This window comes from Heloderma suspectum, chromosome 4 (genome assembly GCF_057233095.1).
Source record: "Heloderma suspectum isolate Gila_16-S chromosome 4, 16-S_ref, whole genome shotgun sequence".
NCBI classification, from domain to species: Eukaryota; Metazoa; Chordata; class Lepidosauria; order Squamata; family Helodermatidae; genus Heloderma; species Heloderma suspectum.
In genome coordinates this window covers 294,452,499-294,469,975 of record NC_139461.1, presented here as the reverse complement: position 1 = coordinate 294,469,975, position 17,477 = coordinate 294,452,499, and the positions used below count along the sequence as shown (strand labels likewise).

Sequence of the window (17,477 nt, the reverse complement as noted above, 5' to 3'; positions counted from 1 at the left end):
TGACCAAACATTTACATGTTATGAACATAAGAACAGCCATGCTGGATCAGACCAAGGGTCCATCTAGTCCAGCATTCTGTTCACACAATGGCCAACCTCTCAGCCTTCAGGTTATACAAATGGAAAGACATGCAAGTTAGTATCCAACAGCTGTTTTTAATCTGCTTACCTCTCCACATATACATGTTGGCTATGTATGGCCTTAACCACTGCCCCCAAAGTGTCCCCCTCTGCTTCTCTTTACAACCCTGCAATGCACATGGGATTTTGGGGATAGGGATCTTATTCTTGTGAAAAATCCACAATATGCCAAGATTGGCTGAATATGCTTAAGCAGTTTTATGTGAACCTGAATAGTGCCAGAAGTGTAATCTCATTAACATTTACAAGTGATGCATAACTAGAAGACAGGATTACAAAATTAATGCTACTTTTAAAAATTAAGTACTTTGAGTGCTAATAACCTTACTCGTAATATGAAATGAACTAAATTATACAATGAACAGAAGGAAATATCTTCTAACTTTTAAGTATCTCAGTGTCATTCTTCACAAATATATAGTAATTTCTGAGCTGCAGGCAATCCTAGGGTTCATAACACGGTATTGCTTATTTCTAAAACTCAGAACTCCCAAGGGGTTAATTCATTTAGGGTGCAAAACTATGCATATTTAGACAGAAAAAGTCCTACAACTCTCAACATGTCCCAGCCAGCCAGGCTGGCTGGGGCATGCTGGGAGTTGTAGAACTTATTTCTGTCTCAACCTGCATATTATTGCACCCTTAGCCTTCTTCCCCTAGTTGCCAGGTTCACCCACAAGAGGGTGCCACAGGGTGGTTGGACACCCTTGAAAAGCTGACAAGCTTGTATACTGACAAGCTTTTGTTCATGGTTGCTACTGACATATCTAATGGAGATAGCAGGGATAGGATATTCTACCGTGTAAGTCCGAGCACAGAGACAAGCAGTACGGTAGTTTTAAAAGGCAGTAGTGCAAATGAGCTAGCTGGGCCTAGACCCAAGATCACAGATAGACTGATCCACAATGCTGCTAATTCAGGCACTTCAGTTTAACTGTATTGTCAGAGGCTGATGGTTCATGTCTACTCTTCCCTCTTCCCTGCCTTCCTTTCCTGCCTGTAATGTTACACAGATTCAAGTAGCCGTCTTCCAGAAACTCAGATTAGCCCATTTTGAGACAGGCATTGTATATTTGTACAGCCCTTTTGATTTGTAAGTCAGTACAGCAACTATGGTAACTATGATTGTATGATAAACTGTTGGACTGCTAATCTATTGTTTGTGTGAAATATTAGTTTTTATATTAACATTTGTTACATATTTCTATATATGTATATTTCCTTAAACCTATTTTATTCTGTTGTTGGGGGCAAAATACAAAACATACCAGCATATTTGAGCTTAAACCTCTTTTTTGCCAGTAATTAATCCCTAGGAGAGGGAAAAACTGCACAAAGGCCAGGAAACCACCAAGTAATTGGTGGTTAAAGGAAAGGGAGTAGGGCCAGTGGAAGTGGGCATGGCCTTCTGAGGAACCCCGGAGGACCAGAGTTGTTCCCCATGCCTGAGGTTTTGCACCCTGGTGTAATACATTAGCTTCAGAGAATATGACAAACTGGTATAGCATGGTATCACATGTGCATTAGTTACTCAACTGCTGTCTATGGCCTTTGTTTCTGGGCACCTAGTATGGCAGATCCACATGTGGAAACTTGTTTTAGCATTTTCCATGCACTAGTCTAGGGCAAGGAAATACAGCAAGGGTGCCCATCAAAGAAGTATCTGCGTTACCAAATGTGTTTTGGCCAAAGGAGATTTCACTGTCTTATCACAAAGTTAACACACCCATGGGTGAAAAATATGGCTGCAGCGGTCCAAAAAACCCCAGGCCTGGTGCCTTGAAATCTAAGTATTTTGTCAGTTCTATACAAGGATTGGCTCCTATAGATTTGTTGTTGTTTTTGCAGAGTTTTGCTTATCTCAGTGGTTTTCACACTGTTCCAGGAACAAGGGGCTTCCTTAATGATATATGCAGTGGATGGCAAGCTTCCGAGAAAGACAGCCATCTCAACTATCTCCCCACCCCCACCCCACTGCTTGAAATCTGGAATTCCAGGGGAATGTTGGGAGTACACTCTCAATTGATGTCGGGCAATTGTGAAGCCCAACAGGCCTAGCCAGTGCCCTGCGTGAACTGAGCCTACACCGTAGAATACACTCCAGAATCTTCCACAGCAAGGGCTTCCTCAGTGGACATGTTGCTGAATGGTAGGAAAGTTGAATCTTACGTGATTTTATTACAAATATTTTATGTGATTTTATTATTACGGAGGAATATGATTTTATCATTACTGAGGTATATGAAGAAAAAGGCAAAGGAATTATACAAAAATATGTTTGTACGTGCCTACTTTTAAGCCCTACATATGACAGACCAGAGAAACACCCAGAGTATGCTTTATTAGGGTAGATAAAAGCCTTTGATTTAAATAAAAAGCTAACTTTTTTTTCTAAAGCGGCTTTTTGTAATTCAGACTGAATTGGATCTTTAAAGTTTCAACTGTAGTAGAATTACCTTTTTAGAAAAGCTAGTTTAAAATGTTCTCTGAACTTAATAGAAGCACACTGAAGCTAATATTTCATAAAACTGAATCCATCATAAACAGACACATCAAGTTAAGGATTGCTTTTCTTTGCAAAACATTTATTCAGTATAAAAAATATCCGCTTTCTGATGTCAAGTGTTATAAATATGGCACAACAGATAATGCACTATGTATTACGGGCATGATAATGGGAGCAATTAACATGTAACTAATCACAGGTCCTATGCTTCAGTCACTGACTCCAGGAGCTTGCATCTTATACCCTTTATCTATCCAAGCTCTTCAATTTGCTTTGTTCTCAAATTAGAAATATTTATAACTCCCAACCAAGTTTATATCCCCCTCTTGTGGAAAAAACATCAACACATCTCTTCTTTCTCTCTCTCTCTCTCTCTCTCTCTCCCTCTCTCTCTTTCTTCCTTTAATTTCTATACCGCCCAACAGCCAAAGCTCTCTGTCAGAGCCACTATCTACTATCAGCCTTTGCTTCTGGAAAATTCTGGGTACTCGGTCTTCTGCTCACAATTCTTGCATGTGTACAACGAAAGAGGCAACCAGAAATACATATTTTGAGACAGCTGTTCTGCAAATATAATTAACTTGTTACTATCCTAATGCAGGTTGATACAAGTCATAAGCAAATAATATACTATCTATTTAATAACAATGTATTGGGCACCATTTACTACATTATATATTTGCAAAACATACGAATATATACCCTCTACTGTGATATAAGAGCTGTAGGGCGCAATCCTATCCAGAGAAGCGCCTGCCTCCGAACTCTGAGGTGACCGCCTATCCAAAGCAGGGCAGAAGCACGGAGGGTATCGTTCCCTCCGCACTTCTCCTTCCTTGCATTTCGGTTAGACAGCCGATTGTGGCTGTCTAGCCGTGGGAGGGCGGAATGGGGAAGGAGGCTGTTCTACGACACACAGGATGTGTCGTACAGGCATTTCCGCCCGCCCCGGAACGCCCCCAGCCACGCCCATTTTCGGCCGCTCCGCATTCTGTGAGCACGGAGGACGGGGCTATTTCACACTGCCTCATTGGGGGAGGTCAGTTCTCCGGGCACCAACCTTGGAGCGCGGGATCTGAGGTCAGTTCCCGGATAACACGATATCCTATGGCCATCTAGCCGCTATCTAGCGGCCATAGGATTGCTCCCTTATTTTGTTGTAAATCATGCTTTTAATTATAATTATTTTCAAATTAAATATCTGAAATGCAAATAGGAGACTTCATTTGAACTGTGGTCTTTTACACTGGTGATCTAAAACACAATACTTGAAGTGAGCCCATCCTGATATTTATAACATCCACTGCAACAGAACTATAAATTTATAGTAAGATTCCTGTTCTCTCTTTCACCCCTGTAATACATTTATCTTTACAAAATTACATCAACTAATGTGCAAGTGTTCTAGCAACATCAAAAGGCAATCAATTCAATATAATTTGGGCCTACTTACCCTTAAATGCTTCTCCTAAAACTTTTTGTGTATGTGTTTTAGTATATTTGTATAGGCACTCAATAGCATATGTCCTCTGGGTGGCTTACAGAATTTTAAAAGAATAAAATACAATATCAAAATACTAAAAAAGCAGCATAAAGGCAGTTCTTTCCAGCAGAGGAAGGAACAAATAACACAGATAACAATAAAAACATGATTTATAAATTAAGAAGACCAGTTTTGAGACAAATTGTTTAAAAAGGCTGGGTCAATAAAAGATCTTCACCTGATGCCAACAAGACCATAAAGATAGCACCAGCTGAACCTGTCTGGGGAGGCTGCTCCACCGCCAGGGTGCCACCACCACCAAAGCCCTCACTAGTAGCTTCCCACCTCACTTCCTTTGGTAGGGGGCCCTGTGAGTGGGGCCTCTGATGATGATTTTAAAGATCAGGTAGGCACATATAGAAGGCCTGGAATTGGACAGCAAGCCAGTGTGGCTGAGAAAGCATGAGTATAATATGGTTGAAAGGCTCAGTCCCAGTTAATAAACTAGTAGCCCTATTGGGAACCAACTGCACTTTCCAGATCATTTTTAAAGGCAGCTCCAAGTAAATGCATTGCAGTAGTCCAAATGGGAAGCCACCAGAGCATGGGTAACTGAGGCCAAGCTATCTCCATCTAGTTGATCGTAGCTGACATATCAGCCAAAGCTGATAGAAGGTGCTTTGAGCCACAGAAACCATCTGAGCCTCTGGTTGGATCCAGCGCTGCAGTATCGCTGACAGAAGCCATTCACTCAGTGGAACTGGGAGGGGGCAATTCCCCCTCCTACCGCAACCTCCCACACACCTGCAAAATCTGCTGCAGAGGACTAGGAAACGTCCCAAAGCAGATTTTCAGAGGGTACGGAAGGCTACAAGGGAGAGGAGAGAGAGGGAAAGTCCTGTTGTGCTAGGTGGCTTCCACTAGCATGACGTTGGATATAACCCAATGACAGTGCCGGATCAATAAGCACCATTAGCAATCAGTGTCTCCCGCAACCAGCCCCAGGCAGCCTGTCTATAAAATATAGAAATGTTATGCAACAAATACTGCCACAGGTGCGCAGTACATCTGCAGGTAAGTAGAATATATAAATTGCTGACCATCTGGATAAATATACTCAAATAATTAAGAAACTCAAAAGATATATAACAAATGAGAGGGTGGTATACTATTTGGATTATACCTTTGCTATAGACTTGAAAATTGGTCTTGGAGAAGTTGCTTTGTCCCTCACATGTCTATCTGGGCTTCACATATACAAAGTAGTAGTAAAAGCTTAATACATATCTGAATACACAGCGAGTGGCCCTTGAAAGAAAACAGCCGCCACCGCCACCACCACAAGGGCTTGATCCAGATTTGCGATTGATGTGCTGATGGAAGCAGACCTTCCCACCCCCCACCCCCTTCTCACGGCAACCCCTTTAGCCCCTTAAAAATGGTACAAAAACTCAGGAGACTCTGCTGAATGGGGTGAACTGTCATAGTGGTGAGGACCCCCAAAATAAGATGAAGGGATCTTCTGCAAGAGGAGCTCCTCTTCTTGCAGAAAGTTGCTTCCTCTTGTGAAAGGTGGATCCTGGATCCAACACAATGACCTGGTTCAGCTCATTCTTAGGTATGTTGTTTAGCCCCTAAAAAACCATGGGTCCAGGTCCATACATCACTCTGACAATCTACGAATGAGCTGTTCCTAGGTTAAAAGCAGATGTGGTGAGCACACTGCAGGCAGCATGCCCACTCTTTCCCATTCGTCCCCAACAGCCCATGGTTTGTTTAAACCATGGGCTGTCATTACATGCAAACTGCCCCAACGTGTGCCCAACCTACTAAATGTACATTTGGGTTAAAAATGCATAATACAAGCATACGATAAGTTTTCTTGCAAAAGTCGGCTAGAATTATTGGGTAAAGACCAGTTTGCTCTTCAAATTTCACCAGTGTCTGTACTGCAATGTCTTGATTGTGTGTTTCACTGTGCATTATATATAATTGAAAGACTACTAGCTAAAAAAGGAAAATATGTACATTGCTGAATTCACTACACAGATAAGCAGACAACAGTTCTAGTGAAGCCAGAGAATATTTACTCTGCACAGGTCACACACATACACACACAGCTGTTACCTGTTAGACTCTTATTGATATCCATAAGATTTAACTGCAAAAATGAGAATTTTTTTTTATATAATCAGTGAGAACAAACATTAAGTCTCTATTTACAGATCAGCCGCATATGAAAGCTTAAAAAGAAGACCCAACACAAAAGAGACGAGCAACTACTGGCAATACAATTAACTGTACATGAGAGCTAGAAGCAACTTAAGGGGAATCTTGCCTTGAGGAATGGATTGGACTGGTTGGCCAAAGGAATGAAACTTGTTGAAGTCCATAATTCTAGATTTGCTTGCCTTGTTTTAAAGTCTGATGCCATCTTATAGGCATGCAAAGTTGCATTTGAAGTACTGGTATACCCAGCACTGCCATTGTAAATACAGCTATGCGCACACGATGTGCACTCCCCACAATGACCTTTAGGGCAGACAACTTTGGGCTGATTTATGCAAGACGCAGGCAAGCACACACTTCCCTGTGTGGAGGAGTTCCACTTCACCAGCATCTTCACATGCAGAATTGGCAGATCAGTGATCTATGGCCCCATGAGAAGCCATGCTGATGTTCGAACACTGGGCCTACACAGGAGTTATGAATCCTTTAAACAATTCACCAAACCTCATGGAACTCTACATCAGTGAAGGGCTTTTCAAGCATTCTGTGCTTTGCAGAAGCTGTGTTTTTGAGCAGGGTTCTTGAAATGCATTTTGTTGTTGTTGAATTCTGCTGCATGGTCGCAGGTCATCTCTACCACAGCAAAGGAACCGTAGTTCAGTGGTAGCACATGTGCTTTGCATGCAGAGGTCCCAAGTTCAATTCCTAGCATCTCCCGTTAAAAGAATCTCAAGTAGTGGAGCTCAAAAAGGCCTTTCTCTGCCTGAGACCTGGAGAGCCACTGCCAATCAGAGTAGACGATATTGGGCTAGCTGGAACAAATAATCTGATCTGATATAAGGAAACTTCGTAAGTTCCTGTTTGTAGACAGGGAGCAACTCATGTGCACTCTTGATTATGTAATGTCATGCAGTGTATTTATTGAACTAAGCAATGCCGCAAGATTGCACAGACAAGCATGGAACTTTCGTTTGCATGTCAGAGTAAAAGTTAGTGACTGGAATGTTTAGCTTAGCAGTAAATAATTTGTGTACAATACAAAACAAATAAGAGATTGGTTTTCATGGAAACATTTAATAAGAGTAGTTGTTAAGTACTTCAGCCACCCCTGCCCACCAATGCATTTTTCCAGCTTACTAAACACATTAACTACTTACATGAAAAATCTTTTAATTAAAACAAGTTTTATTTAAATTGTAGCAAGTCTTACAGCATGTGAGTTTACAGAGAGATTCCTGACAGAAGTATTATTATATATAAATCCTGGTCCTCCATTTTTCTTCCATTCATTATAAATGGAAATAAACATCCATTTTCAAAAGAAAATCCTTTGGCATTTGCCCAGCAGGTTCTCCAATGAGAATAAGCCTGGACTAGATGATGTTTAGAAAAACCTTCACACCATTTCTACTTGGTTGTACTCTTGATGAAGTTCACCCATCCAGTGCTAGCTAATATTGGAGCTAACGTAGTGGTGTTAGAAAAAAACAGTCTTTCTATTAGGGAGACATCTGAAAATAGTTGCAATTGCAACTCTTTAGGGCACAGATTGGGTTATAGCAGTGGTCATATTATGTAGCACATTCATATGAAATTGTTCTTCCAGCTACAGCGCTGGCCCTTTTCTTGCTACCGCAGGCATGAGCACAGTACAGCGTTAAAACACTGTCCTGTTCACCCACTGTCCTCTAAACATTGACCTGTAGAAATGAATGGCAGAGTTCACAGAATCAGAGACACAGCAGTGCTTCTACATGACATGGAGTGCCTGGACTTATAATCATCCTTTCAACTGTTGCATATTATACTGAAGACAGGGTTTGTATGATGGAGCCCTTGCTTCCTAATGGGCCACCCATCTCAATATTACACCCCTAGGTACAGTTTAGAGCCCATGTCAAAGGGAAAATATATCAGAACTGGTGCAAAATTCAATTTTGATGCATTCTAGAAGGAAATACTTGTTTGGTCTAACTCAGGATTTTCCCTCCAACACATAGCCCACTTGGTCAGGTGGAAAATAATATATATAGGAAAAAAATAGCACACATTGCTTTATTCTAGATGACCACCATTTTAATATTAAATTTACATTTCTATGGGGGGGGGGGGGAGAAACTAAATGCCCCCTTTATGTTATTTCCCCGAACCTTGTTAGCCCCAATTCTACCTTCAACAAGGAAAAAATAGATTTCCCAGAACTTCTGCAGTATTCATATTTTCATATTGACAAGAAATTACTTAGGATGCAACAATTGTTTCTTGGTCCAATGCAAGGATTTTGCAACTATTAAGAAAACTGGCACGTCTTCATGCAAATGCCAGACATTCTTGTACAGCACTGAACACATCACACAAAGGGTAGATGCCCAGCCAGTAAGAATGCACTTTGGTATTAGTCACAGAGACCCCTGCTAAGGGTTACCAATCTAAAACATACAACTGGAAGGAGACCAAAGGAGGGCACATGGCAGGAAAGCAGTGCTAAAAGGATGGTCTGAATTATACTCACTACTTCTTATTTCTGGGTTTTAACTCTTCGGCAGCATTGCGCAGAAAAATATAGTTTTTCTTTTGTGGATTATAGAACTCATGTCCCTGTAAAAGTAAATAAATACAATGGTATTACAGAAAGGTAGCAGGTCAAACCTAAACTGAAGCTTTATAGATTAGTCACACAATTCTTATGATATTTAGCCCCTGAGATTTTATAAATAATGTACATTCACTCATACAATAGAAATCCATATGGCTTATATTAGGGTAAATGTTTGTTCCCTGCCTTAAGTCTTTTTGCAGAAATATTTACGATTAAGGAGACAGACAGCAGTTTATGTATTAGAGTACCTGTCCAAAGGCAGTAGAAGGCACTCTGTACGCAGAATTAGCAAAATTTGGGAACAGACAGCCAAAAGGCAGGGTGAACTACAACTGGTAGTGGGGAACTACAAAGAGGGGAGGGGAAAATATTTGAGCCCAAGGGCTTAATTCCAACCTGGAAAAGGTCTTGGGGGCTGCATTCCATCTGTGGCCAGGGCCAAAATGGGATTTTAAGCCAACTCAGAAATAAGCAGGACAAGGCTTTTGCATGTCTACACAGAACTACAAGTTCTATAATCTATGAGCTCTATAAGCAAGACTGAATCACTCAGCAGCACTTTCAAATAGCATCTCAACAGGAGGTTCAGCAGGTCCACCTCCTCCCCACAACCCATTGCCTTTCAGTTACAATTCCGTAAGAAAACCTTGCTACCGTCTCTGAGGTGCCAGAGTTGCACCAGCATAGTTTAGGTTTGGGTGGCTGAAAGATGCAGAGGTGAAGTCAGCCCCGGGCACGTGCACCACCTCTGTTCTGAACTATGTATCAGTTTTGTGTCATGCCATTATGCAGCATCTGGCAAGGATGGCTGTTCCTTATAAAGCTGGGGCAGCTGTCGTTTGCAACTTCATCTAAACTTGTGGATATGTTACTGTCTTCACTGCATTCTGTATTATGTTAACAGTTATATTCAAAGCAAAATTTGCATGACAGGATCATTTCCTTATTTGAAACCCGATTATCGAATTAGTACACACATTATGGATGGGGCTCCAACTACATTTCAGTATTGTGCAACAGTGCTGAAAACATCTCCCTTCCCTTACTAGGGGCTTCAAGTCTGACAAAGATACTAGCCCTATGAAGGCATTCGTCTCCTCGTGTATAGGGCTAACACATTAGCCCCACCTCCAACTTTTGTTTAGACCTTCGTGGGCTGAACACAAAGTTCGGAAAAGGGCTCTGTAAGCTCACTCAGCTGAATGTGTTTACACAGCTCTCATGAACAGGAACCCTGCCTGTTTCCCAACCCAGGAGCTCACAGAGCCCTTTTCAAACCTTCATCCTCAATGCACAAATGTCTAAATTGAAGCCGGGCATTTAGGGACACTGGGAGCAGGGCTTCCATGCACGTCTATGTCCCCCTCCTCACATTAGCCTTATATGCAAGCAAGCCAATGCCTGCATAGGGCTCTTGAGTTTCTCCAATGATAGCTACTGAAAGTTGCTAGTTTTATATATCAGCCAACTCACTTACCTTTGACCAATCATAACTGGAAGCATACGCAAATATGTTGCCATTATGGTTGAAAGAACAAGCGGATATTGGCTGGTCCAGCTGCTCTGATGTTTTTAGCTTTGTCCGCGCATCTTTATCCCAAAAGCTGAATCTACCATCAGATCCTACAGTTGCAAGAGTGCCGTGAGCAGGATGAAAGGCGATTCCGTTTACCTTTTAACGGAATAATTAGTGTAAGTTTAATTGAGTATTTTTTAACCCACTCTTCAGCTAAAAGTATCCCAGACTGGCCTACACAGTGACTGGGTTTGGACGACACGTTAACCCATGATGCATTAAATAAACCACAATAATTTATTTAACCCGTCATGGCTTAGTGTGTCGTCTGTGAGCTCTTTTCCCACCCACGGTGGGTTATTTTCTCCAAATAAGCTTTCCTGAGAACCCACAATCTACAGTAAGGGTTATTTTACCTATGGTGCGTTAGCATGTCTTCTGTCATGCCAATGTGGGTTACAGAGATCGCCTACAGAGATGCTTGGCAAGAGTGGCCAAAAACGCTGCCGTCACTCTGCTCCTCTCGAGCAATCTCTGAGCAAACTTGTTTTCCTGCCACATTCAGCTGTGTCTCTGACTCCAAATAAGTTTTGCCCCACTCCTGCGTGGTCCCCAAACTGTTTCGTATGTGGATAAATCCTTACTTTTCCATGAAACTGCAAAGTCCCACATTTATCCAGTAGTGCATGTGGTGGCTCCCCATAAGGGGAGCCTGTGTATTAAATTTCGTTCCATTTCTGCAAACTTTCAAGGAGTTAGAACCTCCCCCCCTTCGTTGCACATGGGCAGAGAAAGGAGACCCCAGCAAAGTGTTGAAAATCTGCAAAGGAAGCTGGGATACCTGCCTGGTCAGGCAGGAGGACTACAGGGGGAGGGGGGTTGAGGAGGGCAGAAAATAAACTATGCTGTGTAGCTTATTTGTCTGATCATCTGTCAGGGCACAGTAGGCTATTACAGGCCCAATATAAATAACGAAGACAACAGACCCTTTTTCAGGCTTACAATCTAAAGGACATGGTGCAAAAGGAAAAAGCAAAGAGGAAAACAACCACATTCAAGCATCAGTTCTTAAAAGTTACGAATTTCTTACAGTGTCTAGTTTGAATGTAAACATTTGAGGGAGAGGAGGAGCCAGATGAAGTTGATCTCTCAGGAGAGACCATATGGAGGCCCTGATTCCCATCTCCACTCCCGCCATCCCGGCATCTGTTAATGCACATATCATGTAAAACAAAGCAGTTGTGCAATGTATACAAAGCCCCTATATATTATTTAAATGTTTGACAATTTAGGACAGTGAGCTTAAGTCTGAGTTTCATCATTTCAGACTGACAACAGAGCAAAGCTCATTCATGTCACAAAAAACCTATTACTAAAAGCTAGTTGGAATGAACAGTTCCCAGTCTTTTCTCCTTATACTCCTTAATCATACTTATCACTCTTCCCGCCACCACCCCAGTTTCTTACTTCTCCAGCAGAAAGGCAGGCCTGATGTCACCACTAACCTTGTCCATTATGGCAATTGTCACAGGGAATGATTAGAGGAGTGAGAAAAGGAGATGGAAAGCTGCTCTTCTGTCCATCCTCAGCCCTCCAACAGAGGCCACTGATGTATGGAAAGCACGAGGTGGAGCCAAGCCTGCTTTTCCAAAGCTGGCCATACCTCTCTTTACCCAAACAACCCAAGGCCTCCAGGCCCAGCGAAAGAGATGAGGAATGTTTCCTTCTTTTCAAGGCAACTGCTCTCTCCTTACCTCTTCCCTCATCTGAACCTGGCTCCTTTTTTTTGCAGGAGTAGGGAGAACTATCAGAAACATATCCCCCTCCCCTATATTTAAAGCCAGCGGAACAGTATTTAGGCAGTGGGGAAGGAGTACTGTTCTCCCCATCATGGGGCCTGTTGGTGGTGGCTTGAGCACCTGGTTTCAGGTTATGTCCCCACCACCACATGCACTGCTTTTACTTTTTCCTCATAGAACAAATGATAGCCATTACTTCATATGGGGGTAAGTCAAGACATATACTTAGGGACACTTTTGGCCCAGTAATCCCAGTATCTGGAATAAGAAGCAGATGTTGTCCCCTCTCAGCTATGTTCCAAACCAAATCCCATTTACTTTAACTCACAGAACTCAATGGGAAGCATAGAGAATTGATCTAGGCTGTAGCTGCACAGCAACTCCTTCATCTGCATGGCCCTGCTCTGGGTTACATTTCTTAAACACACTACAGCATGACAGAATGTTGGGAGAGTGTAACACAAAAAGAATATTGGAAACTGGCTATTTCTAGAGAGATAGCGCCTCCCATCTCTGTCAAAGGTCAATGTTGTCACTCAAACCGTATTTTACTAGAATAAAAATATATTGGGTCAAAGCATGCAAATGTTCTTTGCTCACTCCCATTCTGGTTGTTACAGATGTCAGTTTTCTCCCTTTAGACAAAAAGCACAAGTCCCCTCTTTTTAGGGACAAAATGTCAAAAAAGAGAGCTCAGATTTAACATCATATTTATATTTAACTGCCCTAGAGGATTCTTACTGCATAGCATGCAAAATACTTACGGCATAGATATCCTGAGGTGCAGATGTGTTTGTGCCATTGGAACGATGACATTTGAAGGTGAAGTTGTCTTTGGCACTGAAAAGACATTTAAGTTCTTAACTTCACATTGCACACAATACACTGACGCCTTCTACAAGTCTATGCTTCTTGAAAGCCAGAACTGAACCGGGGCCATTTCAAGATACTTACGGATTTGGTGGGTTAATGTAATGAATGGCTACTCTTCCTTCAATGCTTCCAAGGGCAAACCCTGTTGGTTTGTTCACTTTGTCTTTAAAAATAGCTACACAGCGATGCTAAATGAGAGAGAAAGAGATTGCTCTTTAGTCAGATACCAGATAAATCGAAGCACTAGTTCCGTTGCACAAATTCTGCAGGAACAATACAGCATGAAAGCTACTGAACAGTTAAGGCTACACAGAGGATTTATTATGAGACCTTTGCATGTCTAATGCTTTCAGGCCAGCCTATAGCCTAGGTGAGAGGTGATACACAGCTAGAAACCTGATAGTACTGCATCAGACTTGAAAATAATATAAATTGACACTTCTGTTTTTATGTATTGGAAAAGCATCTTTGTCTCACTGGACAGCATGAACATTTAGTAGCATGCATCATCTGATAAGCTCAGGTGAAGATATGTTACTATAGAGTACATATATTTTGTATTTTGTATTAGTATTTGCAATTACAAAAATGGGTATTCAGTGACAAGAATGTGATTTAAGTCAATGGCCTTTTTTGGACACAATGCTAAACCATAGTTTATTGTTACGTGAACAAGCCTTGGGCTTGCACACTCCTCCTTCCCCTTTCCTCATCCAGAGCTGCCACAAGGAGGAGATTGGAAGCATCCACTTTGTGTGTTTCACTAACTGCAGTTTATTGTTACATCCAAAGAGGGCAAACTGTAGTTTACATTACAGTTTATTGAAATAAAGTAGGAAAGGTCGGGGAGGGGAAAGTGCATGAGCCCAAAGCAGGGCTCTAATTAGTTTGTCAAGTTTAAACCAGCTTTGTAATTAAGTGGATACCTGCAGTGAGCAAGAATTGCTCTAGATAAGCAATACTACTACCAACCTCCACCTCCTTCCCCCCCAGACATAGCATAGCACTTCCACTTCCCCAACTTAAGACCAGAAGGAAGAACACAAGCCCAGCAACTACCACTGTACAGTACATGATTTCCCTGCCTGGGAATATGAAAGCACACATAGAAGGGGTGGGGAGGGAAACAGAAGAGATGCACAGGGACAAAAGTCATGCAGTTTATACTGGGAGTCGGGTGAAGAAAGAGGCACAATTGTCAGGATGGTTTACGCTTCTAAAAGTTAACCACTTTGAGCTGCAACTGTGGTGTCCAGTTCATTAATTATATTGGGAGTTGTGGTTACAGAGACTTCTGAACATTTTACAATTTCAAGGTGCAGCAAAGCATTAAGGCCTATATGCTAGCTGCTGTGTGCAAAAATTGAACCAACCTTGTGTCTTCCTAATTTGGGGGTATTTCAAGTATTTTACTATGTAATACCTTAAATGTTCATTTACATTTTATGCCTTTTATTTATTACTGAATGATTCATAAATCAAGTCCACATAAGAAATACAGACTTTCTCTCAAACTACCTCTCAAAAACTTTTGAGAGGTAGTTTTTTTCCCTCAAGAGTGAACATCTGGCTGCACTCAGCAAATGATGAGGGTGAGCATTCAAACAACAGTGTAACACATTGTCAGCATACCCATGATCGCTCAGTTTGGATTTCTTACATAGCAGCCCACCATGCCACATGCTAACCCTTTTTTAAAACTACTTTGAAAGTCTCTTCAATTTGCATTATGGCAAGTGTCAAAAAAGAAAATAAAAAATCATACTGTGTAAGTCCAAGCGCTTGGGAACACCTGAAATAGCTTTTTGAATCCCAGGTGACCACATGGAAACCCCTTCCAATACATTACATACTGGATAATTATGTTTTAGTGTTCTAATAAAAGTATTTCCTCAAGTAGATTCAAAACATTACATTACTTGGTTCTTGCCCCTCTCAAAACAGAGTCAGTAGAATTCTCTACAAAATTAAAAGGAAGACACTAACTAATGTGCTCCTGTGATGCTCCGTCGCTGTATGGCAGAGTTACTTATGCACAAAGCTTTTGGAATGTGGCCTATTACATCAAAATAAATTCTAGCAAATACATTAAAAAGCAACTGTCGGTAATACATTTTTGGAATTTAGAAAGTAATAACTCAAGTACGATTTAAAGAAAGCCAACTCCTGAAAATCAAGAAGACTTAACTCAAGCTTAATTATTACCTGATGTTTAAGTGGAGAGTCTATTCTTCTAAATTCAGAAGGCTGGTTCTCTAACTGATAAACTATCAAGCCTCTCTCTGCAGTAGCCACAACAGCCATGGGGTATACCTGAAACAAGATAAATATTCCCAGAGTGGAGAATACAAAGTTTTGACAATCAGTTAAATGAAAATTAATTGGTATAAAGACATACAGTCAAAATAAAAGCACTTATAGCACTATTTTAACTCACATTCTGTCACGTGACTGCAACTACGGTGTAAACTTAGTTCATTCTGTGCCCTTCCTCCCACACAAAATATGGAGTATAAATCTGCTTTTTATAATGGCAATGCTTAACATAAACACATATTAATTACTGTTGTAGAAGAAAGACAAACTAATGGCAAAGGATAACATGCTTTCTAACAAACTCAAGTCTGAAAGTCTCTGAAGACAGTTTACTTACTACATCAGCACAGTAACATCGCTCAGGCAACTGCAGTGTCATCATTGGAGTGGGCGATCGTGTATCCCAAAACTAAATAAAAATTAAATATGACATCAACAATCCCCCAGGTGAAATATTAGAAGAACGGTTTTAGCAAAGCAAGGCTTTGGATTCCTCCATGCCCTTAACAAACACTGGCTCCAGAAAGCCTGTGTATTCCAAGGCAATACTATAGTGAACCTGGGAGACTTTAGTTTGAAGATGATCTCAAAGATAAATTGAGTGAATGGCTTGGGCAAAACACTCTCAGTCTCAGGTCTCATTTTTTCAGCTGGAATAATAGTGACCTACTCAAAAGATGGCAAGACAATTTATACACTGCAGTTACATAGAAATAACTATAGCACTACTTAGGAAAAACAAGTGCTATTGAAATACTAAGACCTTGGAGCATTTCACATACAGCCTTTGTAACCCTGAGCGTGACTCTTTTAACAGAGAGACCAGTATTACTGCCATACTACAGGCTGAGGCTGGGAAGGGGCAGGGCAAATGGACACCATGCGACAGTGGCTTGCCTAAGAGGCCTCATGGCTGAGTTGAGATTTGAACTAGGGGCTTCTAGTTCATAACCTCACACTCTTAGGCTTCAGTCACAAAAGGCATACTTACTTGGAAGTAAGCCCCACTGAACTAGCGAGACTTGCTTCTGAGTAAAAATGCATAGGATTGTACTGCACACCAGCATGCTATAAACAAACAGACACTCACCATTTGTTCCATAATATGCACTATACAAAACTGCAGATTTTTTTTCCAATCGGTACAGCAGCATTATTGCAATAAATATATCCTTATTAACCAATCTAACTTACCTTTAAAGTTTTATCCCAACTCCCAGTCATCACACAGCTATAATTTGGTGCTTTAATCCAATGGATAGTCTTGACAGGAGCTTCATGCTGAGGAATAAATAGGTTTTAAAGAACTGGAATCATCCCCCATGCACCCTATTAAGATGTATACAGACATACCTTGAATGAGGACTCACTGCTTTTTCTCTCCTGCAAAGTGAGCCCAGCCTCTCCTTGCCTTTGAAATACTTTTGACAGGCATACATCAGCACATCTAAAACTGATCAAATGATTTGTCTTGCACTTTCCCCTGTGCTTCACACAGGCTGTCTGCCTTTTTAGTGTTGTTTTTAAATGCATTCACAATTTATTATATGTGTGTTACTCCCCCTCCCCTTTTAAAAACACATTCAAATGCAAAGATCTCATCCAATAAAATGAAGATCTTTACATCTGAACCAGTCCACAATTTTTAAAGAACTGAAAAAAATGTCTCGAAGGGGACACAAGACAAAGGTAGGATGTAATGTCACAAACCCCCAACCAATGACTGCAGTATACAGCCAGGTTTTCCCCCTCCTCCGTCTCCAAAAGAAGGAGATATATCAATCTGGTTTCTTCAAGTTCAACCCTGGAAACAAGATTGTATTTATAAGCAAAAAAATGGATTTGCTTCCACCACAGAACCACTATTCAAAGTATGTGCATATGGACAAATAAAAATTAAAAGCTTCCTGTATTCAACTTAACAGAGTTTCTTAAACTCTGAGTGTAGGCACTTCTTTTAAACTCATATTCTATCATCTAGTCCACACTGTAACCTTATTCCACAGTAGAGCATT

General features: G+C 41.1%; 1 protein-coding gene across 5 annotated transcripts in view; it reads right to left on the bottom strand.

Moving 5' to 3' along the window:
• Positions 1 to 17,477, bottom strand: part of RAE1 (ribonucleic acid export 1) — a 37,707-nt gene that overhangs the window by 1,806 nt on the left and 18,424 nt on the right. Inside the window, exons 6-13 of one of the 5 annotated variants that reach the window (XM_084854221.1) lie at positions 16,657 to 16,743; positions 15,800 to 15,871; positions 15,352 to 15,459; positions 13,228 to 13,334; positions 13,038 to 13,113; positions 10,436 to 10,630; positions 8,872 to 8,957; positions 6,258 to 6,291 (exon numbers count right to left, since the gene is read on the bottom strand). In XM_084854221.1, coding sequence (XP_084710347.1) covers positions 6,288 to 6,291; positions 8,872 to 8,957; positions 10,436 to 10,630; positions 13,038 to 13,113; positions 13,228 to 13,334; positions 15,352 to 15,459; positions 15,800 to 15,871; positions 16,657 to 16,743 — 735 coding nt within the window. In that variant the 3' untranslated portion in view covers positions 6,258 to 6,287. Of the gene's footprint in view, positions 1 to 6,198; positions 8,060 to 8,777; positions 8,958 to 10,435; positions 10,631 to 13,037; positions 13,114 to 13,227; positions 13,335 to 15,351; positions 15,460 to 15,799; positions 15,872 to 16,656; positions 16,744 to 17,477 lie in introns of those variants that run through there. The other 4 variants (XM_084854222.1, XM_084854220.1, XM_084854224.1 and 1 more) reach the window with 4 other exon arrangements.